The sequence below is a fragment of the Echiichthys vipera genome (assembly GCF_963691815.1).
Source record: "Echiichthys vipera genome assembly, chromosome: 13".
Classification (NCBI taxonomy): domain Eukaryota; kingdom Metazoa; phylum Chordata; class Actinopteri; order Perciformes; family Trachinidae; genus Echiichthys; species Echiichthys vipera.
Window position 1 is genome coordinate 20,172,564 of NC_139838.1, and position 23,247 is coordinate 20,195,810.

General features: G+C 41.6%; 1 protein-coding gene across 2 annotated transcripts; it reads right to left on the minus strand.

Moving 5' to 3' along the window:
- Positions 1 to 449: 449 nt before the first annotated feature.
- Positions 450 to 22,527, minus strand: cgnb (cingulin b). 2 transcript variants are annotated; one of them, XM_083925380.1, is made up of 20 exons: positions 22,333 to 22,527; positions 16,512 to 17,653; positions 16,335 to 16,429; positions 16,175 to 16,244; positions 12,083 to 12,177; positions 11,794 to 11,926; positions 11,487 to 11,699; positions 9,054 to 9,202; positions 7,865 to 7,985; positions 7,176 to 7,355; positions 6,900 to 6,998; positions 6,024 to 6,281; positions 5,757 to 5,927; positions 4,728 to 4,889; positions 4,476 to 4,565; positions 4,281 to 4,364; positions 3,406 to 3,524; positions 3,203 to 3,311; positions 1,955 to 2,118; positions 450 to 1,750 (listed from the first exon to the last, which is right to left on the minus strand). In XM_083925380.1, the coding sequence occupies exons 2-20, from the start codon at positions 17,622 to 17,624 to the stop codon at positions 1,618 to 1,620; spliced, it is 3,558 nt and encodes a 1,185-aa protein (XP_083781506.1). In that variant the 5' UTR covers positions 17,625 to 17,653; positions 22,333 to 22,527; the 3' UTR covers positions 450 to 1,617. The 2 variants fall into 2 exon arrangements, with proteins under 2 accessions (XP_083781506.1, XP_083781505.1); XM_083925379.1 differs by having other exon boundaries at positions 12,083 to 12,180; positions 22,333 to 22,526.
- Between the last annotated feature and the right edge of the window lie 720 nt (positions 22,528 to 23,247).

A 23,247-nucleotide genomic window follows, 5' to 3' on the forward strand; every position in this document is an offset into this window, starting at 1 on the left:
ACGGACATCTATGACCTCATAAATTCCCATCAAAGCCACGCCCACCTTCAACCCAAGCAGAGGTCTAATCAGCTAGAAGAACTGAAAACACCTGTGTGGGTGTTCAGGGGCTTTAATAGTTCATAAACGAAAAAAATGTCTCAATGGCTTATTTGACGTGTGTAAGTGCCAAAAAAGACCATGGGATGATTTTGCGCCGGAATTACACAGGAAGTGGATTTTTTTTTTTTTTTTTATTCCCTCTGTTTGCTTCCCAGTTGAGCTAGAAGCTGGAAGGTATTACTGTATACTTAAAATACAGTGACTTTGAGAGATATCCACTTAACTGTCTGCCGGACTGTGATTTTTGTCCCCAGTCACTTACACTGAAAGCTCATTATCAGGGGATCTACTTAAAGAAATCAAGAAAATCAAGAAAATGTAGGGGGAACAAATACAATATACCTCTTTTTATTGTACACACATTCCAAAATGTAAAATCTCAAAAATGTTAAAAGCAGCTTAATAAACATAGTCTACATCTGATAGCATTCTTGTTTGTAATTTCCCCAATACAAATTTCAAAAGTGACACGTTTAAAATGTAATAACACCATCAAAATGTAATTTGGAGATTACAGTCGACATTCATCGCAGCCAGGTGCAACAAAAACAAATGTGGAACGTTTCCAAATCAGAGTTAATGATTCGTTCAAAAGGAATGTACTGGCAATGGCAAGCATCTGAAATACTATTTAAACCATTTACAGCAGCGGCGGCGGCGGCATATAAGCAGAGCACATGCGGAGACAACATGAAGAATGTACAGATAATGAAGCTACTCTTTAAGGCATTTGAGTGAAAACGTGCACATGAATCAAGCTTAGCAATATATTAAACCACATCAGAAATATAGTGGTTAAAGTGGAAAAGTTTAGTGTCCATCTCTGAGGATACACAGTGCTACTGTAACTTATATAATTGATTGTCTTGAGGAACAGGTATGCACAGCTAATATAGTTTTAAAATGGCCCGTCATCGTCACATTCAAAGATAAAAAACAAAACATAAAATCCCTTTTAATACACAAAGAAACACTTTGAGCTGCTCACAGCGCTGACAGGTGTAACACATCATGCACAAGCAGACAGAGATATAAGACTGGAGGAGAGAAATGTGTCATACAAAGTTATTTTTTGGTTTAAAAGTGGTTTGAATTAGTCTACTGTAACTGAACATAAACCATGCCAGAGTAATGTGCTACCACAGTACAGTAAATAAGTCAACACACAAAAGAGCTCTTTGAAAAGATTCAAGTTGAAGTAAAACCTTGCATTTCTAAATGTAGCTGTAATTATTCTCTTCAGCGTAACAGAGAAACAGAAGAGATCTCAAGACACGACAGCAGTAAAGCAATCATAATCACAGCTGCAGGCTCAAAAGATGCAATCTAATTATCCTGACACCCTGTCTCTGTTGGACTGCTGCACTAAAAATACAACCACAGAACAACTGCAAAGCAAGTTTGTAGTGCATGGCAACCGAGTTCTTCAACCAGCGAGGCCTTGATGTCCTGAGAGCCTCTCTCTGATAAAGCGTTTGTACCGACGAGAAAAGGAAAAAAAGAAGTCATCTTCTTTTAGCAGTTGGTGGTCTGTAGGTGGCTCTCGTTCAGCAGGGAGGTGATGTTGGCGTCATAGAAACCGTCCTCATCCTCGGAGCTTAAAGCGGAGGAGCCCAGAGCTGCACGGTGTGTGTGCTGTGACTTCCTCCTGAGATAAAACAAACAACAGAAGCACTGACTCAGTCTTTGCAGCTCAGTGAACACATTCCAGTGTCCAGCTACTTACTATGGAGTGCCACCTAGTGTAAAGAAGACGCATGGTATTGATATGGATGTTGAGAGTTAAGGACGTCATCAGCATGTGGAACGGCTTTAAAAGCATTATTTCATGAGGCAATAACTGAAGTCCTACTTTAGTTCAGTCTCCATGGCGGTGACTTTGGCGTGCAGTGCTTCCTGGAGTTCCTGCTGCTCTTCCAAGTCCCGGAGAACCTTCCGGCGGACTCCCTCCAAGCGCTCCACCTCCAGCTCGCTCTCATCCAGCTGCCGTTTCAAGGCCTTCACGCGCAGAGACAGCTGGGGAATGGAGAGGGAAAGGCAAGGGGGTTAGAGGGGGGCACAGAGGAGGTCACAGGTGAAGATGTGGGCAGCGAGGGAGCACGGGGGGAAGAAGCAAAACAAGCATGGGGGTTTGACAGGTGTGTGTGGGGATGTAAGGGGAGCAGCTACGGCTATGTGAAAAAGGCAGAGGCGACAGAAAGATGATAGGGGGGAAGGAAGGTCAGGGGGAGTCCTGGTGGCCGAGTGAGGTTGGGTGTGGGTCAGGAGGGGTACAGATGAGATTAGTCTGTTATAAAAGAAGCAATTAGGCACTGTTTGAACTGCATTAATGATTCAACAGCAGGTGTACTGAAGGTCAAACAGTATACATGAATAACACTTACTACATAATTAAAACTGGTAAGTTAGTACAAACACAAAGTCAGGAAACTTAGGACCACCACAGTAACGTATTTAATACTTAAGAGTGTGAATTTCACCCATATGACATCAAATGAACATTTCAGAAAATACACACTATTGACACAACACCATGCCAGTTAGCTTAGCTTAGCATAAGCACTGGAAACATTGGGAAGCAGCTAGCCTGACTCTATCAAAGGTAACAAAATCTACATTAACAGTATTTCTACAGCTCACAAATTAACATGTTATATCTTGCTTGTCTATCTCATATAAAAATATATGTGACGTGTTAAATAGTGAGCTTTAAAAGGTTCAGGTTGGCTCTGCTGCTAGAGGTAGTTTCACATCTTTCTTCTCAAGAACTCTTACTAGCACTTGTACTGAAGCAATGAACGCGCCTTTAGTTATTTATTTAAAAGAATTACATATCTGGCTCTTCTTCCTGCACAATTTAAATTCACTTATTGTAAGTAGCTTTGGATAAAAGCATCAGCCAATTGAATGTAATGTAATGTAATATTTAAGAGGCTGATGAGCTGAGAGTGGCTTTAATCTTCTCATCCATCTCCCGGCAAGAAAGCGAATAAATGTGGAACTATTCCTTTAAGTCTGTTAGCTCTGGATTGTGTTTAACAAGCACTTTAACTCTAAAACAAACACCAAAGATAATTTGCATGCAAACATTGATATTTACCTGATCTCTCTGCTCGACATGCTGGGTTCTCTCCTGGTCTAACGTGGCGTTAAGCTCCTTTAGTTTCCTCTCCATGCGTCTCAGAGAAGCCTGGATGCTGGCCTTCTCTCTGTACGGAGCCACATGTACAAGACAGGAACAATTAAATACTAAGACACAATCATCTTTCACTTTAATTAAGAGTGTCGTGTGTTAAGTCCCACCTTTCTTCACTGCGTAGTCTCTCCTCCAACTCTTGAATTTTATTTTCCAGCAGTCCGAGTCCAGGTGAGGGCCGAGTCTGTCCCTCCATGTCCGCCATGCGGGACTTTAGCTCCTTCATCTGGGAGCAGAGTGGGACAGTGACATAATGAATAAACTACTGCTTTGTTGTGTGCATTTGTGTTCACAGAGCTAAAGCAATGTTCAAACATGGTCCAGTTTAAAAAAAAAAAAAAAGGTACAGGGCAGTACTTTTCCAAAGGTATAGGGACGAGGGAGGGCTTTAAAAAACAACCAAAAATTACTTTGTGTATAAATATGGGCTATATATGTATATTTACAGTTTACATACACACACACACACATATATGTGTGTGTATGTATATAGATATATAGTTTCTATGGATGTTTATATATAGGTCTATACAAAATAATAATAATAATAATAATAATAATACATTTTATTTGTTATGCACGTTACATTTAACAATCTCAAAGTGCTACAGAGCAGAATAGAAAGAAATTATAAAATGAAAAAGAAAAATAAGTAATAAGTTAAAAGAACGCATAAAAGACATTTAACAAAATGCATATATATTATATTTGATATATTATGTGATTTATAAAATGGTATAAAACGTATTATTGTGTCGTTAGATCTACAAATTGTACATGTAGTAGATTATTGATTGTATATATTATAGCAAATACTGAATTGTGAAAAAGGGGGTAGGATTAAATAAGTGAAAACTTCTTCCTACTCCTTTTTAGAGTTAATTGTATATGTGTTGTTACATGTTTTTTTTCTTATTTGTCATCTAATTTAATTGGTATAGTTTTGTATTTTGTATTCTGTATTTTGACATAAAGAAAACACCTGTCTCTCAAGTGCGCTCTTGTCCATTTCCAGGTCGTGTCTCGCCGAACGCTCCTGCATCAGCTCTGAACGGAGCTGGTCCACCTGAGGGGAGAAAAAGGGAGGGAGGAGGAAAGAATGAAGACGCAGCGTAAGTGCACCTGTTGTAAGATTATTGATCATTTGCATGTGTATTCAAATATTTCCATGTGGCACCTGATCTCTGCTACGTGTGATGCGGTCGTTCAGAAGCTCCACGCTGCTCTTCTCCTCATCCAGCTCGATCTCCATGGTCTTAATTTTATCCTGTGGACAAGATTAACGCATCTCAATCTGCCTGTACTCAAAACTCAACCCCCTCAACCCCGCATGACTCCTTAACCATTTTACTCTATGTGCTGACACATCACCGTATCCCGCCCAACTTTAGATTCCCCAGGTCATAACCTTTGACCTTAAAAGCCTCACCTCCAGGCCCCTGATCTCCCGGCTGCGGTCAGTGTGGCTGCTCTTCTCTGACTCCAGTTCACTCTCCAAGTGTTTGAGACGGTTGTTAAGGAGGTCTCTCTCCAACTGGGCGCTGTCTCTCTCCTCGCTGCACACCAGCAGCTCCTTCTTCAGACGGGAAACCTGGAAATAAGAAGGAGGGCACCATAATGTGTCAATTTTACTCAAAGTCCACTCGTTTTCATGCAGTTTCTTTTTTAAACAACACTCATAGTTCTCTGGGCATGCATGCTTGCATGCTCTTTTTGCATACTGCTTTGCAACACTGGGAAAGTTACATACACTCTCAGACTAAATGAGGAAAATGTATTTAAATACATGCATGTACAAGTCTCAACTGAATGGTAAATGGACCTGTAGTTATATTGTGCCTTTCTAGTCTTCCGACCAGACAAGGCGCTTTTTTACTACTCACCCATTTACACAAACATTCATACACTGATGGCAGAGGCTGCCTGCTCATCGTTGTGTTATCTAATAATTCACACGCCGCATTCATGGGAGAAATTTGGGGTTCAGTTTCTTGACCAAGGACTTCTGATCCACAGTCGCCTGTATTTTTTGTTTTATTGGGTTAAATTTAAGCCCCAGTTTCTGTTCTTCTGCCTTCAATTCCTAAAACTGCATTATACAACCAATAAAAGGACTAACTTTAACTTGAGAAGTCCTTAAAGTGCTCAGGAAAATTAGAAATTTTAACTCTATATGACATGACCACTGGGCAATCAATCCAATAGTTATTGAGATATTTTCTGGACTCATTGGCCGACCAACAGGCCAAAGTTGTCATCCCTGAGATCACGCTGTTAGTTGGCAAATATTTATGAAGGGCTTAAAGTTAAAAAAAAAGGCTCTAAGTTGCGTTTTTATTGTTCTGGTGATCTTGTATTTCACAAAACATGTAATACTAAAACAATATCAATCTTTCTTTTTAATATGTCAGAGTTTGCAGGTTTTATGCTTTCTGTTTTTCAACCCATTTGCTCTCACCTCTTCCTGCTGGGCCTTGAGGTTGCCCTGAGCCCTCTGCAGCTCAGCCAGCCTGTCCTTGCTGTTGCGCTGGGCTTCCAACAGGTCCTTCCTCGAGCGCTCCCTGTAGTCGTCAAGTTGCGTTTGCAGGGCGGCCACCGACTGACGGGAATCTCCCATCATCAACTCCATCTGACAGCGGAGGAGGCAGAAAGAGAGGAACGTCGGTGAGTGGAAACATCTCTACACATCAGCGAACGAAGACATTGCTCTAAACCTGACAAACACCTCTTTGTTTATCTTCTCCAGGGCTCTGTCCAGCAGCCTTTTCTGCTCCTCCAGGTCGCTCTTGCCCCTCCTCAACGCCTCCCTCTCCAGGTCTCTCTCCTCCAGCCGCCGGCTCAGCTCATCCTTCTCCTTGTTCAGGCGGGTGGCTGCTCTCTTGGCCTCCTCCAGCTGAGTCTTCAGGGTGCGGTTCTCATCCTCCAGAGCTTCCACCGCCTCCTCTGCCTCTGGGCTCAGGGACGCGCTGGAGTGAAGCCTCGTCTGGAGAACGAGAAAATATCCACTTAAGAACTCGTTTGTGTTTTTATGGCTATCATGCTGTAGGTAAACGGCATTTAATGTGAGTATGAAAGCGTCTTGAAACGTATTAGGTCATATTAGGAAGAGAACGCAAACCCATCTGAATTTTTCCTGTATTTCATCTTCCTTTACACTGGCAACTAATAAAATACTCTGATCTTTTCTTATTCAAAGTACAGTTGTTTACAGTCTGTACCTCTTTGCCCTGATCACTGCATACAAACTCCCATCCAAAATCTTACCCCATATTCTCAACATATGTTGATTGGTATTTGCTTTACTCCTCACATGATCACATCAATAACAAGATTATAGCATTTAAAACAGCCATAATACATTGCTGTACCAATGCATGTGGCGCACAATGCGCTTCTTATGCAAATTTATCCTGGAGGGATTATTTCCTGAGCTGACATGTTTGGAGTTTTTCTTTGGATCTAATTTACTTCACATCTCTCAGAAAATAGAGTCTGTGTGGGAGGCTGTTGCTTGTGTTCTTGTACAGTATGACAGTTAACATCATTTTGCATGCATGTGTGTCGAGCTGTGTGTCTTTCATTTTTTTTTGCTGTGCAGTACCATGCGAGCAAGCCTCTCTCTGAGGCGATTGTTTGCTTCCTGGAGCTCCAGGTTGGTGCCGTGGTCCACCGCAGTCTTTCCTGCAGACCCAGCTGACGACTGTGGAGAAACATGGGGAATTTACTGACTGTGCATACACCCGAAGCTTCCTATAAAACGATGACATTCATCGATATGAAAGCTCCACCCCCTCGCTCCATTTCAATTGCACTTGAGGTGTTATCTGTCATATTATCAAAGTCACTTCTTTTCCACAGAATACAAATGACGCTTCACCTCCTTCGTCTTCTCCGAAGCCTTTTCCAACTTGCTGATCTCAGACTGAAGCTCAGCTTCTTTCTCTCCACTCGCTTTCTTCAGGGCTTGAAGTGCCTTGCTCTTCTCGTCTAACTCGCCCCTTTGTTTGTCCAGATCTCTGCGAGCCTGCTTTAGATCATCATGGCAACGCCGAAGCTCCTTGGGATAAGCAATCAGAGATGAATAATGCATGTGTGGTTAAGAGGAATGTGCCAGCGCGTTATAGATCCCATATGGTAAAAAGTAAGACATCTTTTTTGATTATAAAGTAGGTCAAGGTGCTATATAAATGTGATAATACCAACTATCTGGGCTTTTTCAGGAGGGGGGCTTAAAGCGACAGGCGCTAAAACAGAGCGTTTCAGACAGAGGGTAAATACAGGTTATTCAGACAGTATAAAAAGTAAGGTGTTTTTTTTAACATCAAAGCATGTAAATAACTTCCAGTAGAAACCCAAAATACAAGAATGAACCCGAAAATAAGCATAATACAGGATCTTTAACATGGATTTGGTGTGTGCGTGCAGGAAAAATGAACGACATAACTGAAGCTTGAGCCAAAGGAAACCCACCTAAAGAAACATTAATCATCCTGTAAAACAGAGATGAGCCCCATGCGTCTCACCCACACAGTGAGACTAATCCGCCCGGCGACTGACTTGAATTACCTCTGCTAAAGATCGGCTATCGTCAGACGCAGGCGTTTGTTTCTTCATGGCGCGCAGCGAGTCCTGAAGATCTTTCAGCTCGCACTCAAATTCATCCTTCTCCAAACGGGATTTCAGCAACCTGCGGAAAGAAGGTAGATGTTAAAGAACACACAGTGGTAACAGTAGCTCTTTAAACTACACGCACGCACGCACGCATACAAACACACACACACCAAGACCATAAGCACATGTGCACACACTGAAGTTAGCAGTGACTAATGACAAACAAAGCACAAGGGGGGACAGCTACTGCACTAAACCGTAAAAACATGCACAATCTGTCTTTTGACCTTCATTGTGGAATTGTAACTTCAATTTTGAGAATCATCACTTACTTATTTATTCAAAATCATTTATATTTCTCAGCAATTGTATCAGGAAATGTGTTGCTTAGATTGGATGATTGAACACACAATAAAACAAAGACTGATCAGTCAAGTAGATTTCTGAATGTTGATTCGTTTGATTGATTGGGTTTATTATAATTAATGTTAGTAAAGTGTTCGGCCATCTAATGATCCAAAATCATCAGATACAAAATTCACTCTGATGTAGAAGCTGGTCCAGGGAATTTCGGAAAACATCGTCTCAAGTTGATGATTTGCTGATTTGAAACTAAGGCTAAACCTACTCAAACCAAACACAGTGAGACTGATTCTCTCTCTCACATTCGACCGCTGACGGCGTGCGTCCCGCTCCTGCCGAATGGAAAGTCAAGTGAAAGACCACATGCATTAAAAAAAATAAAATAAATGACAGCATCTTCAGGATATCCACATAGATCTCCACACAGCACTAAAATTTCTAGTGAGCCCTTTAAACCCTTTAACTGGTTATAAAAGTATAAAAGCTTGACTAAATGGTAGATGGGAATATAAGCCTCGCAGTAGCAGCTGTGTACGTTTTTCTTTTTATGGATGTGAAGCAACGTCATGGCTCCATAATCAGTTTGGCTCAGCATGAGATCTTAAAAATATAAGTTTCTATCTGAGGTCTTTAAAATTAACATTGATTTATCCACATGTTCATGGTCTTTGAACGCTACTTTGTGCTCTTTTTTTATTGCTTTGAAGTTAGATACTGACAAAGATACAGTTTGTGAACTCCAAGCTCACAATTGTTTCATAAAACTTAGAAAGACACTAACTCCTCTCTGGTGTTGTGCAGCTCCTGAGCTGTGGCGTCCAGCTGCGTCTTCCACTGTCCTCCCTGATCTCTGCAGCTCTCCAGTTCTTCCTCCAGCGTCGACATGGAGGCGTTCACCCTCTCCCTCTCCTCTTCTATCTGCTCCTGGGACTGAAACATGGCCACAGGCAAACACACACAGATTAAGATTCATGGGAGTCACAGAGATTTGTTCACACACCTAAATCTATCACATTAGTTCAGTTTCTTCTTCAAGCAGGGAACAGAAGAAGAGAGATCTTTGGGGCTTCATCAGCATGTCCTCAAATACTTCTACGTCAAAAATAGCACCATAAAATATCAGACAACGCGGAGCAGCCGCCAGAAACAGTGATCCAGCTACTTTAATCCTCTCCTCGCCAAATAAATCACCACATCAAATGCAGCTGCCAACCTGTCTGCTGCTTATTTTCTGCTGTCGAGCTGCGTGATACTTTTTTCCCTGACACTGCGGTTGCCGTTTCCAAAATCTGCCTAATGATCTATTCCAGTACATACAGTATGCTTCAAAATCCCTCTACACCGAATCCTGCAGTCTGGCGCTCCAAAAATATTGAGCTGGCAGAAAGAGAAACTCTACAACAGAAAGTGAAAAAGTTTTACATTGCAATCACAAGTAGCAAAATCCTCTTTTTACCTTCTGATACCCAGACCCAGTGTTTGAACACTGACAGCAAACTGACACAGAAAACAGAATGACAAGACAACGCCAGGGTGCATAAGAGGGCGGATGCAACATCAAAGCTCAATTTAACATCGCCTTAATAATGAATGCAGGGCGCACAAGCTGCCTGACAGGTATAACCTGACTGACATCCGTACAAAGAGATACTCTGAAACGGAAAAGAAAATGTTCTGAATGTTTCTATGGATGAGCTGATGATGATGATGCAATAAACAAAAAATAATTACAGTGATCAGAAATGGAGAAATATTCATTATCATTGCTGCAGCTGTTACACATGTTATGGTCCTTCCTGGTTAATTGATCTGCAAACTGCAGGCTCTTGCTTTGACACTGAAACGATATAATATAATAGGGTACATGAATATGGGTGCTTATTGTTTATTTATTTAGTTTATTAGTTATTCTTTTTTATCTGTTTTTTTTAATTATTTTTGGGGAAATTTCTGAATTAAATTATAGTTTAGATACTATAATATATCAATAATGAGATAATTTTATTATTTATTTTGTGCGGAAAGTGCATTTTATATATATATATATATATATATATATAATAAAAAGGTCAATAATATGAATTATTTTTGTTGTTCATGTATCTAATTATGCTTTTTTGTATCCTTATTTTCTGTGACAATTTCTGATATTTTTACATGTTTGAAATAAAAATGAACTAAATATGTGTTAGTGTGCAAGCTAATGCTGAATTCAGAATAAAACTGATGTCATTTTTTAATCAAAATTGTAAAGAAATAAATGCTGAAAAAAACTCTTGCACACACATTGAGTCTGAGTCGTCGACAGCGTGCAGAACCTTTTACTTTATGATCCGAAGCACCTGTCTATTAGACGTTCTGCAGCGCAAGAAAACTGCTGAAATGGACTTAAAGACACATTAAATGGAGCTGCAGCTGACCCACTCCTTTAAAGTGGTATTTATTAGTGTCTTGCTTGTTCTTTGTTCAGTTTATTGAATCACTCGTGTTGGTTCAGTGACATCAGAGTTACTAAACCAACACTTTTTTATTGAACCAGTTACTCCCATTGAGATTAGAATCTGTTTTCAGGTCTCATCTGGTCAGAAACACACTGGCACACACTCATCCTACACAAAAGTGACCGCACTTCTGTTCTTCAGAAGCATGCATAAGGCATTTAAGTTCTTTTACTTTTGATAATTAGTATTCTTGCTGTGTATCATTAGTCGGATATTGGAAGGGAGAGTTTTCAAAGTCTCTTTTTTGCCTCATCAGCTCAGCTTTTAACTCGGTCTTTTTAATCATTTTTGCGAATAAGTTAAGCCTTAACTCAGATGAATCCATTTAAAAAAAACTTTTTTTTGTGTTATATGTTCAACAAACTACTAGTAATATTTAAATAGAGTATATTTATAAGAATAGTTTAACAGTACATGATAACAAACATCCCTATTTGATGTTGAACAATGTCCATAGTACACGCAGATATAGATTTTTAGTGTGTGTGTGTGTGTGTGTGTGTGTGTGTGTGTGTGTGTGTGTGAAGATGGCCTTCCTGCAAGACAGTCAACCTTTATGTCTTTGGTATATTAATTAATACTCTGAGTTACAGCAAGTCACATCGTGTGGAGTAATGTTTGTACATGTTGTGCAAAACAAGACAAGAACATATGGGCAGTCAAGTTTTGTGTGATTGACTGACTTTGCACAAAATGCAAAATACAGTGCTCACCTGTGTGACCTGCTCTATAGTCGTTCTCAGGTTCTCCATGTCCTGGCTGTACTGCTCCCTCAGAGTCTCCATCTCTGTGTCGTGGCACTCCACCTCCTCCTTTAGCGCCCCTTTCAGGGCCGTCAGCTCCCGCTCCCGCTGACGAAGAATCTCCTCCTGCCGCTGCCGTAACATGGCAGCCTCAGCCAGGTCGGCCTGCAGAGTCATCACATCCTGCAGAGAGAAAGACAGTCAGACATTCAGACAGACAGAAGTGCAGTAATGTTTTATTCTGTGTGTGTGAGTGGCTTCCTCGGAGTCTCAGTACCGTCTGCAGTGAGTCTGAGTGAGGCGAGTTTTCTGAAACCCTCCTGAGATCCTCTTGAAGCTCAGCCAGCTGATCTTCCTGTAGGCGCAGACGGAACTCCGCCCCCTCTCTGCCCATGCGCTCCTCGGCCAGCCTGCACACACACACACACACACACGCACGCACGCACGCACACATTAACAAGGCCGTCAATCAGGAAATAGTGAAATGATCATTTGACAAAAGTGCCACAACTGGAAGCTTATTGTTGGCTGTCAAGTGCGCACATGCACACACACACAGTCCTTACTCATCATGGACTCGCTCCAGTTCTTTCTTGCAGCGATTGAGTTGTTCCTGAAGCTCCTCTAGGTTCCCCTTTTTGAAGCTCCCCTCAGATCCTCCCTTCTGTACACACACACACACACACACACACACACACACACACACACAGAAAGAGTGTGAAACAGAAAGGAAGAGACAAAGAAAGAGCACAAAATTCATAGAGAGGAGGACTGGAAACAGTGCAACAGAGTGCCAATGTCGACCTTGCAAATACATTATGCACTCTGTATTATCTGAAACTTTTAAGACAAGAAACCCTGCCTTAGATTCCTTGCCCTAGTTTCTGACAGTCAAAAAATCTTGAGGAGGAGAGGCCCTGCCAGTGTGCTCAGACATCGTCAAAAACAAGAAGACAATCTCCTCAGAGTCGCCCACACCGATCCGCAGTTTTTCAAGGCTCCGTCACGCTGAAAAGGAGGTGTAAGCGCAGCCTGCCCATTAAAACCGATCTTATCCTCCCACACACTCATTACACGGACGCACACACAGAAGCAGGGGAAGAGAGACAAAGCGAGGATCATGCACGTTCGTGTTCCTCAGGGGACCTGTTTCTTACTTATCAGTTGACGGATTGTGAAGATGTATTTTGTACAGATTTGTTTCATTTTCCTCTCGTTCCCCGCAGGACAGTTTGTAGATAATTCAGTTCTGGGACATTTCAGTTACTCTCTGTGCTCACAAAGAGATAATTAATAGAAGATAACATAACTAGGGATATGGATGAGTTCTTTTGAGCGCTTTAATTGAGTTGCATCAGCTGTATCCTTATGAGCATTAATAATCAACAATAAAAGAAAGACTCTCCTCTCTTGCCCCGCAGCTTTAGCAGAAATGCATGAGAATGATGTGATGACATAATGCAGCAGAGATTCAATTAAAGTCTGATCTCAAATAAGAGATGATTTGATTTTGATAGCCACTAGTCCAGTGGTTCCTAACATGGGGTTCGGGACCCACCCAAGGGCTCGCTTGATTAATCTTAGCGGTCATGCAAAATTAGGTTCATCATTTCAGACTTTTTTTCTTACTTTTGCTTTTTTTTCTGATGAATTACGGGATAGATTCACTACTTCAGGCCTGGAACTACAATGTCTGAGGAAAAGCTGGTTCTTGAAGTGTTTTTTTTGGGCTCTTTGTTTCTATTTCAAAAATCTCTAAATCTCTCTAATCTTTTCAATGTAACTTAACATAGAAACAGAGCACTCTCCTGGATAATGCAATGACTAGAATGATAAGATTATGGTTATGAACTAGTTTCAATCATCTCCCCTACTGTAGCAGGAACTACCACAGAGGAGGTTTTGACAGTTTTGCTCGGTGTTTATGTCTGTCTCTCTGCAGCCTGATTTTGTCACCGTGAAGCATCACGATGCGGTCGCAAAATGTTAAAGTTGTGTAGTTGAGATTAAAATTAAGGCCAAGTTTGAAAATAGGTGTGATTCAAGCAAGGGCAGCAAAATTAGGGGGATAGAAAATAGGGAAGGGGTCATTGCCCCTCGACTTTACGCCCCTGACCCGGTTCGGTGCTGCAGCTGGTGGGATCCCATCACCAGATGGTCTCTAGGTCTTTGTGAACAAATAACTGCTCCATATCTACAAAATTCCTCCAATCTTGATCCAAAAGTAAGCTGATTTAGGCTGCAGCAGATCAAATCTCATAACTGTTAGCATCCCTTCACTTTTAGCAGCACATGTGACATCAGTTTAAGCTCAATAATAGGATGTTTCATGTCAAAATTAACCCTGGGAGTAGCAGTTATATCAAGTTACACAGACTGGTACTTTAATCAAAGAACCAACTGTTTTCAAACGTAATAGTTGATCTTTTGTACTCAGAATTCAACAGGGACGGTTTCATGCTGATCCGAGCTGCAGAAGAGCTCCAGCTGAGAGTCACTTAACATCGTCTATGGAAAAGATTTACAGGACTTTTACTTACAGAACCATGAATGTCTGATCTATTCAAACTCTTTTGTTGGATTGGTCACAACATGTTAACATGTGCAACCTGACAAGGGGTGGCAAAAAGACATCGCTTCATTTTTAAGGGGTGAACCAGTGCTATAGTCTTTTGTAATTTTACACAAACAACAACAATCATCAGTGTTCATTTTCTGTAAAACACGCACACACATGCATCAATTTCTTTGACTGAGGTAAACCAGCATCTGAGCCTAAATGAATGAAGGGAACAAACGGGAAGCATCAACACCATCACTCTCCCACTAACACACATTAACTGGCAACACTACATCAGACCAGTCAAAACATACCACAAGCATTTAGAAAGAGCCACAGACATTAGTGGTACAGAGTGAATGTGACCCCTGCTTTAGATTATCCTCTGAAATGCAGATAACTCCTTGAAATCTGACATGTCGGAGCTGTCTGCCGCTGGATGTATCACAAGCACTTTTGATGAAGTCTTTCTATGACCCTTTTTCAACACACACTTGTGATCCTGCTCTGATCTTATGTTTTGGCTTTATACAGACAAAAGCAAAGTTTTTTGGTTTAGAGGCAGAGCTGGAGAAAAACAGCCTCAGGCAAAAACAACAGTGTAAACCCCTTCAGCCTGCAGTTGGAGGCTGGCTGTGGATGCTTCAGTAGCGTTTACCAATTCTGAAGAGCCTGAGATGACTGCTCAAATCAGCCGCTGAACGTATCAAAGTGGACAGCATGGTTACAGCCATGAAAAACACGGAGGTTTTGTACAACAAGACCCCTCGGGAAAAAGGATCTGTCCCATTCGGCAAGCCAACCCCCAGCTGGTGCAGGGTTCCAGTTCAACTCAATTATTGATGGCTCTCAATGACTGCACGCTCAACACACACTGGGCCCTCAACAGCTTCCCTCTGCAGGTGCATCGTTGCCAAGAGACAAGACGGGCAAACAATTCATAAGCAGCCACGGTCACAAACACACTGAAGTACATAACAAGGGGTCATACATAATCATGTAATATAAGAAGCTAAGGACACAAAGGAATAACTTCTGTATGTAGATGTATGCAAAGTGATGCAAATTTAAAGGGAGTAATGTGCTCACGTTCATAAAAACCATGGAACAATCTATTTTAATAAGGTGTCACAGGAGCACAAATGAGCAAAAAAATTGACAGAAGAATACTCAGCATGCTACTTCATTTTTGGCCTGCAAAGAGAGGATCCTTGGAGACAAAGTGAATGAAATAGAAACTTCATATTCTCAGAAAAGAGGACAGGCTGCCAACCATCTGTAAGCTTCATTACCAGAACTGAAGACACCCATTACAGACACCACCACTTTCGTTTGACCAACGTGCTGAAGCTAAATGGATTGTGTGCATTATACATGTATGCAATGTCTTTGTTTAATATATGCTGCTGCTACAAATAGTTTAAGACCAATACCACTCTCATGTCTGTACGACAACATGAAGCCAACTCAAAGACTGTTTAGCAGATTTTGCTACCTTGGGACAGCGTCAGGCTAGCCGTTTCCCCCTGTATCCATCCGTTATGCTATGCTAAGCAAACAGGCTTAGCTTAGCTTAACAGACATGATACTGGTATCAATATTTTTTTATCTAACTCTCAGCAAAAAAAAAGAAAAGCACGTTTCCTAAAATGTTGAACTGTTTGTTTAAAAGCAGAGCATTTCCAAACACATGACTGGAACTTGATATTAAAGGTCCCATACTGTAAAAGTGAACCTTTCATGTCTTTGATGATAATAAAGCAGGTCGAGGAGCGATATAAATAGTGTAAACGTAGAAAAACTCAATCAACAGAGAAATGCACACAACCCCTAGCAAGAAACTGTGTCTTTAAAAGAGCCGTCAGAACTTCTGTACGGTTGTGATGTCACAACTATACTAAATAAAGCTCAGATGCAGTCATGTGATTTAGAGCTACTTCTCTGTGCTTATGAGGACTGTGAGATATGATTGAAAGCTATATGGACCTTTGAGCTGACATTATTTGTAACACAAACTGTTCCCCTATGTTCTCTAATCTATAAGTAAAACTCAGTATGTGTATATGCATCTAAAAATACCTCTGCTCATTTGTCGTACCTTTAAACTGCCGGTGGTCTCATAGACGAGGTTGACCTTTCTTTTGAGGGATCCCTCACTCTCACTGGTGCTGATCAAGAAACAGACGATTAGATTTGAAATACCCAAACAGTGAAAAGTATTCTAGAAATTCAGTATATCATGCATGTAGTTTATTTACCCCTCTTTAAGGATTTTGTAAATAGCTTGCTTCACTTGAGCTTCCTCCCCGCTGACGACCTCTTTGTTTAGACTCAGGCTCCTCGGAGTTATCTCCTTTAAATAGAGAGACAGCTGAGTAAGAAAACAGACACAAATCCAAAAGATAATTTCATACCTTACAATCGCTGGTACTTACAGGCTTTTTGGGTACAGCTGGATGGGTGTCCTTGGCAACAAACGTCCCTGGTGACTTAAAGCTCGGCTTGGGGGCCTCAAGTGCTGTCACCTTGGAAACAGATGCAGGGCTGCTTCCCAAGCTACTGCTCGCTGGGGTAGATGACGCCATCAGACTGGAGGAGGTAGACAGAGGCATCGCGTAGGGATTCAGAGTTGGAGGGGGAAGCTCAGGCTGGACATCTTTTCTAGCATCAAGGCTCCTTGACCGCCTGCGCTCATCGAACCTGAGTCGCTGCCTTGCTCCAGAGCGGCCTCTTGTCTGCGGGGCGCTGCCTGGCGTTCCGCTGTTGAACTTATTGATGAGCTTGTTGATGGGAGCCAGGGATTTGGTATCGATTTCCGGGAAGGGTTCCTCATTAGTTGATACTGGAGGTTCTGGGACCGACTCTGAGGTGGAATATGTGCTCGCCTTTTTCCCGCTGTGTCTCCCCAAAGAGCCGCTGTAACCAGCACCAGTTTGCTTGACCCCTCTTGGTCCCACACCGTTTAATTTGACAGGTTTCAGCCCTGCCTCATTATACTCCTCGTCACTAGTCCTATCTCTGATTTTCTCTTCTTCACTTGCTGCTGCTTTGAGTCGGGGTTCAGCTTTTGCCCTCTCTCTCCGTCTGCTAGCTCCACCCTCCTCCTCCCCTTGTGTTCCTGCTTGACCATCCCCTGGAGGTCTTTTATGAGGGCTCCCAAAAATCTCCCCAACCTCATAATCAGCTGGAGAAACAGGGGAGTGTGCTGTATTTACAGCAGGGCCATAGGGATTTTCTAATTCTACTGGTTCTTTATCCGTTTTGGGGAGGCTGTTGAACGGTGAAGGTGGCCCCGAGCTGGGGGTGGGAGTGTTCAGCTGAACTCCATAAGAGTCACCTTTCTCGCCATCTTTCAAGACCACATAAGGCTGTCCAGAGATTCCCTGAACGTGCACCGCCACCCCGTACTTATTGGTAGGAGTGGTTGCACCGTTGTTTCCTCTGGATTTATCAGGATAACCTCCGCCCGTGTCATGGAGGTCCTTGATGAAGCGGATCTGAACGCCGTAATCCACAAGAGGCTTCCTGTCAGTGGACAGAGTGCTCATGCTGACTTCCTGGTTTCTGTGCAAGCAGCCTGGGCAGAGAGGGAGAGGGGGGAACAGCAAAAATGCAAATCAGGTGAATCAGTGAAACGAGTTACCAAAGAGAGAACACTGAACATGAAAGTCTTGGTGCTGCCGAGACATGCTTTTTCAGACTTGCAGAGGATTCAGTTATCAGACCCTTTAACAGGGTCATCGACTGCCCCAGACTTAGCTAAATAGCTACATTTCATGAGCAGTCCCTGGTCAGGTAAACCCACTAAAGGAGTTATGGCATCAAATGTAATGATTCAGTACAGAGAATGAACATTTCATAATACAACAATAAAAGTGTTTTCCATAATTACTCCCTAATTCCCTTTGAACCTGCATGTGTCACTCCTTCTCCTCAGGTGGAGTTACTCTGACTCTGCAATCATATCAGCTTGCTGGTACACCTCGATGAAATTAACATCTTCTCTTGCTGCCCTACAGGTTTCATGCCTTCTCAGCCTGAATGAATGTATTGTTGTCATGACAAATATGCCACTGTGGCACTAAGAATCTCTTTGTACAGGTCAGGACCTACTTTTTCCAGAGGGTGTGATCGGAAAAACAAAGAGCAGGAGTGTGACTGGGTGTGTGTGAGACACAAACACACTGATAAATGAATTGTTTTGAATCTACATAGGCATGTTGACTGTGTTGAACAGCTGAAAAGCAGAGAGAGTCATTTTGACTTTTATATTGAGAAAACAGAGGAAGAACTATAACAACTGGACCTGCTGTGTCGGTGTGTAGGTGGTCGGCTTGACATGAGTATGAATATTGTGATAAAGGGGTATTCCACTGATTTTACGTATAAAGGTCAGTGTACTCATCATGAGGAATACTACTCAGCATGTGATACAAGGTGTTTATTGTCTTCTCTGTCTCTAGAGGAGGTTTTCTTTTAAAGTCAAGAGACAATAACCCAGATGATGTCATCAGGGCTATCTCAGCGCGGAGGTGGAGACTACAAAATCAAAAGAAAGGACAGTCTGCATTAGGGAGCATGGATTTTGAAAGATGTGGGCATTTACCAGACAAGGAGGCTCAAAACAATTATGCTATTTGTTGCATTTTTGGAGGTGAACCAACAGAGAGTGTTCTAACTATATGGAAGTGATCAATATCTAACCACTAGGGATGGGACAATAATCGTTTTCACTGCGGATCCCGATAATATAAATATGAATGAATCGTGAATTAACTGCAGTTAACTTCAGTTTTTCCTCTAACCGTAGCATTACTTATATATAAATATATCATATATATATATAGTGAAATCAAGTAGAATTTAATTTTATTTTACAGAAAATCATCTCTTCATTTGATGTGAAGCCTATTAAAAATAAGTAGAAAGAATAGGTATTTGTGTATTTGTACACTTACCATTGCAGTGTATTTATCAACCACAACAACAAGTTTGAGTATTTCATCGTCTGTAAGCATTTGGGTCTTTCGATCTTTTTTTATTTACATACTCTGATGACTTTTTAATAAGCAGGACCTCATGATCTATGATTACCTAACTGCTTACTCACTCAAAAAAGAGGCGTGTCCTATCTGTGATGCAATGAAACTATTTGTTTCTTAACAAAATGTATAGTTAAGTCATTCCAGTGTGTTATTATTACCATATTCTGACCGAAATTATTATCGTGACATGAAATGTACATATTATATAAGATATTCTGGTGTATTATACATGTCAAAGGAAAACATCAAGTCCTCACATTTGAGAAGCTGGATCCATTATGCGTTTGCCATTTTTGCTCGACTGAAACTATGAATCCAAATGATATGCAGATTAATTTTCTATTTTTAGGCTAAATTTAAACAACTCAGTCAGCAGTGTAACCTCAGCATGGCCACCTTCTATGCTCTGAAAATGAGCTTGGTGATGAACACTATGAGGAGGTGAATACTCCTCCTATTGTCCAGGCTCTGTGGAGCATTAAACACTGGGGGCTATGTCAGGAATGGGTCTCTCTCTCTCTCTCTCGGCCTTTGCCAAAGTCTCCACAGTCACCAGACTTCAGAGTAGACTCACTCAGGCGTAGATTGTTTACTTTGAGTCGGCTCGAGTCTGTGCACAGACGTATGCATGAACCTGCTGTGGCAAGGAAGTACTAAGTAACGTAGAATCATGTCAAAACATTTCTGCTAATGCTTTCGCAAGAAACTGTTATTTCTCTTGAACACATTCATCTTTGCATTGAAGTGTTGCTGAAGCTGATTTTCGCTTTGCAGAGCTCCACATCACACAGCGGTAACAGACGCGGCTCTCACAGGAATTAAAATTTAACTGACTCTGACCGCTGGTTATAGTGTAACACGAAAGAGCTCGACTGGCATTGAGGGTGGATTGGTGAATCAAAGTCAGCCTTTGTCTTTCCTTAAAAAACATTCTTAGGATTCCAGACGTTCCCTTTACACTCGGCATTGCGCGTGGTTTGCATTTGTATTAATAAAGACAGATTAAGAGAAAACTAGGGCAGCGCTGACTGTGAAGCCTACACATGTGAAACTGTCCACTCAGGCAGTAAATAAAAAGTGAAGAGACTCATTAACAGAAGACAAGCCGGAGACTAAAAATACAGCGCAAAACAAATTAATTCCCCCATCCTACCATAACATCAAGCCCACCATGTTGCACACTGGACCACAAAACAATTACTTGAGAGTTTGAAACTCCTCAGCTGCATTGTGAAATCTTTAAAGTAAATGATTATATAAGTGTTGTCAAGGAGCTCAGCCCTCAGCTGTTGATCAATGGTCACACTGAAAGCTCCCAGGTGTAAACATGCTGCTTGGGTAAATAAAGATTTCAAGGCTCAGTCATTGTTCAGTAACCAGTAGCCGAGCACTGGTGGGTGACAACAGTTTCACCTCCGCTCTTGTCACAAGGAATGGCTGTGTCAACAGAGACAGGAATGTCACCAAACGGGCCTGTCTGCCATCACTCTTCCCTTTCTCCTCACCCAGCTCATTTTCCTCTCTCTGTGCACCCCCCCTGCCTCCGACCACATGTCTCAGCTTCAGCTTCGCCCTTTCTGCACAAGAAGACAAGCTACGTTGATACTATGGCTGAGTGATTTGGATAAACAATTAACGTCACTGGGCTTATAAGTAATAAGTCAGTTTTTCAGCAAAAACTCAAGACTTTCACTGGTTCCAGCCTCTAAAAATGAAGATTTGCTGCTTTTCTCTTGTATCTTCAGGATGTGGACAGTTGGTTGGACAAAACAAACAATTAGGGAAAAAAAACAACTTTAACCATGGGGAATTGTGATGGGCATTTTCCCCATTTCCTAGCAATATAAAGTATAATTGATAATGAAAATAATAATTAGTTGAAATGCTAATGAATATGTTCCTGAAATCTATTAATAAGTCATAATATATGCACAATCATAATATAATCAAACTGATGTTTGACTATGATGCATTACATCAGATGCAACTTTGCACACATGCAAAACTAAACCTTTATTAAGAAATGGGGTCTTTGTTTAAGTAGGCTATATGTAAGTGCTTGGAATAAATTATTCAGAGTTTTGTAACAGTCCCAGTATATGAACGTATAAAAATATAATGCTGAATTATCATCCAGTATTATTTGAGACCAAAAACATGCAATTTAAATACATAACAGTTGTTTTTAGGTGAGTACAGTGACAACGACTAATCAAACTATTCTAGTCTGCAGTGTTGTGGGCTGTGTTGAGGTATAGCAGGTTCTCTGTGTAAAATATCAACATGGTAACATGAGTCCCTCATTAAAAAGGTACATGTTGACCTAAACACCTCAAAGCCAGCCCTGCATGTCACCCCAAGCACAAATAAAAGGCCACAGGAATTGTAAACTATAACGCTGGCAAAGATATGAGGGCCCTTTATGAGGCTTATCTTACTTTTTTCTTTTTTATATCCTGGACTTGATAAAGCCACGTACATGTAACCGATACAAAGCCTCCATTGTATCTTCTTTACACAGTCTGTCTGATCATTTCAGCATCACTTTCAAATTCACATCAACACGTAAAATAAAGATACTCTGTTCAAGAGAAACCGGTGGAGCAGAGAAAGCCCCTGAGCACCTGTCTGCTCTGGGATTAATTGCGTCACACACACAGACACACACACACACACACACGCACGCACGCACACACACCTACCCGGTCAGTCAGTATCGGTGAGTCGAAACCATCGGGTTTGTTTACTTGAGCCAGTGGGGCCACGAGCAGAGCAACCAGGTAAACAACCGACGCACCTGCCGCCCAGCGCATCCTATTTGGAGCCTTTACCTGCTATATTAACCCCTCATATCCTCTTTACGCGGCGCTGTCGAATCCAATTATAGAGTCAGCGCAGACACAGAGACAGGGAGAGCTGCCACTGACCAAACATTTGACAACACGCCGGTAAGCGAAGGAGAAAAAAAGCCTTTCCCACCCCCCGATGCTTGTTTTCGGTCATTACCGTGAGCAGGAAAAGCCGAGCGCAGCACACGGCTGCCAAATGCAATCCCAAAGCCACAGGTGCCTGCTTATCCAAATGTTATTAAATGTCCGCTCAGCAAAACCGAGCTTACTGTGTTGCACTTACCCCCACCAAAGTAAATGTACAGTGAAAAAGAAAGAAGAAAGAAAAAGCAGCAGCTGTGTAAATAGTTCTTCTACTGCACCTGTAAAGATGATCCAAACCGCAGAGATGTTCCTCCCTCCTCAGTCAGAGCTCCTGTATCCGGCTCCACACCAGCAGCAGCAGCGGTGGTGGTGGTGCACAGTGTTGCTGGGATGAGAAGATGTTACTCAATGAACTGAAGATATCGGGAAATTTACCCCCCTGCTACCAGCGCAACCTGTTGCCAGCACATCGGATAGTCATCGTCCCGCCTCAGGACCGACTTCATTGGTGGGCGGCTCCCCGGGGAGGCGGTGCCTGCTGTGGGCTTCAGTTTCAGCTCTGTGCGCGCGCACGCACGCACACACAAACACACGCGGGTTAATTCATGTTGTGACCCATTTTTACAGAGAGGTGTTATGGGAAATAATTCCTCAGTCAATTAGAAACTGTTTGCATGACAGTAATGGGCTGTAATTATATCCAGTACCGACGCAGTTCAGGAAACTAAGTTAACATGGCCATTTACTTTCTATAGCTTTAACATATATGGTTATTAAATTACATTTGAAACTATAAAGTACAATTCACATTTTAAAAACTCGTGTTTTGACTTACTCAGCTTTTAAGATTTGTCCCTTTTATTGCGTGACCTGTGATAAATCATCTTACCTCATCACTTTACATCAAAAGGTTACTCATATCAGTGTTGACGGTGTTTTCAAGTGAAATCTAACTATTTGTAAAGAGCCTCACACAACTATATTAAATAGCCAAATAATCTCCTATGATTTTTTTTGACATTTTCTGGAAAGAACTGTGTAATTTAGTACCAAGTAAAGAAAACAGAGAGACACAATGGAGGATAAAGATGATTTCCTTGAAAGAACAGCTCCATTTAAGATAATTATTTGTCATAATAATTTCTCTCTGGAAAGTTTACCATCTACTGCCTCTAGACAAATTGTGTATTTTT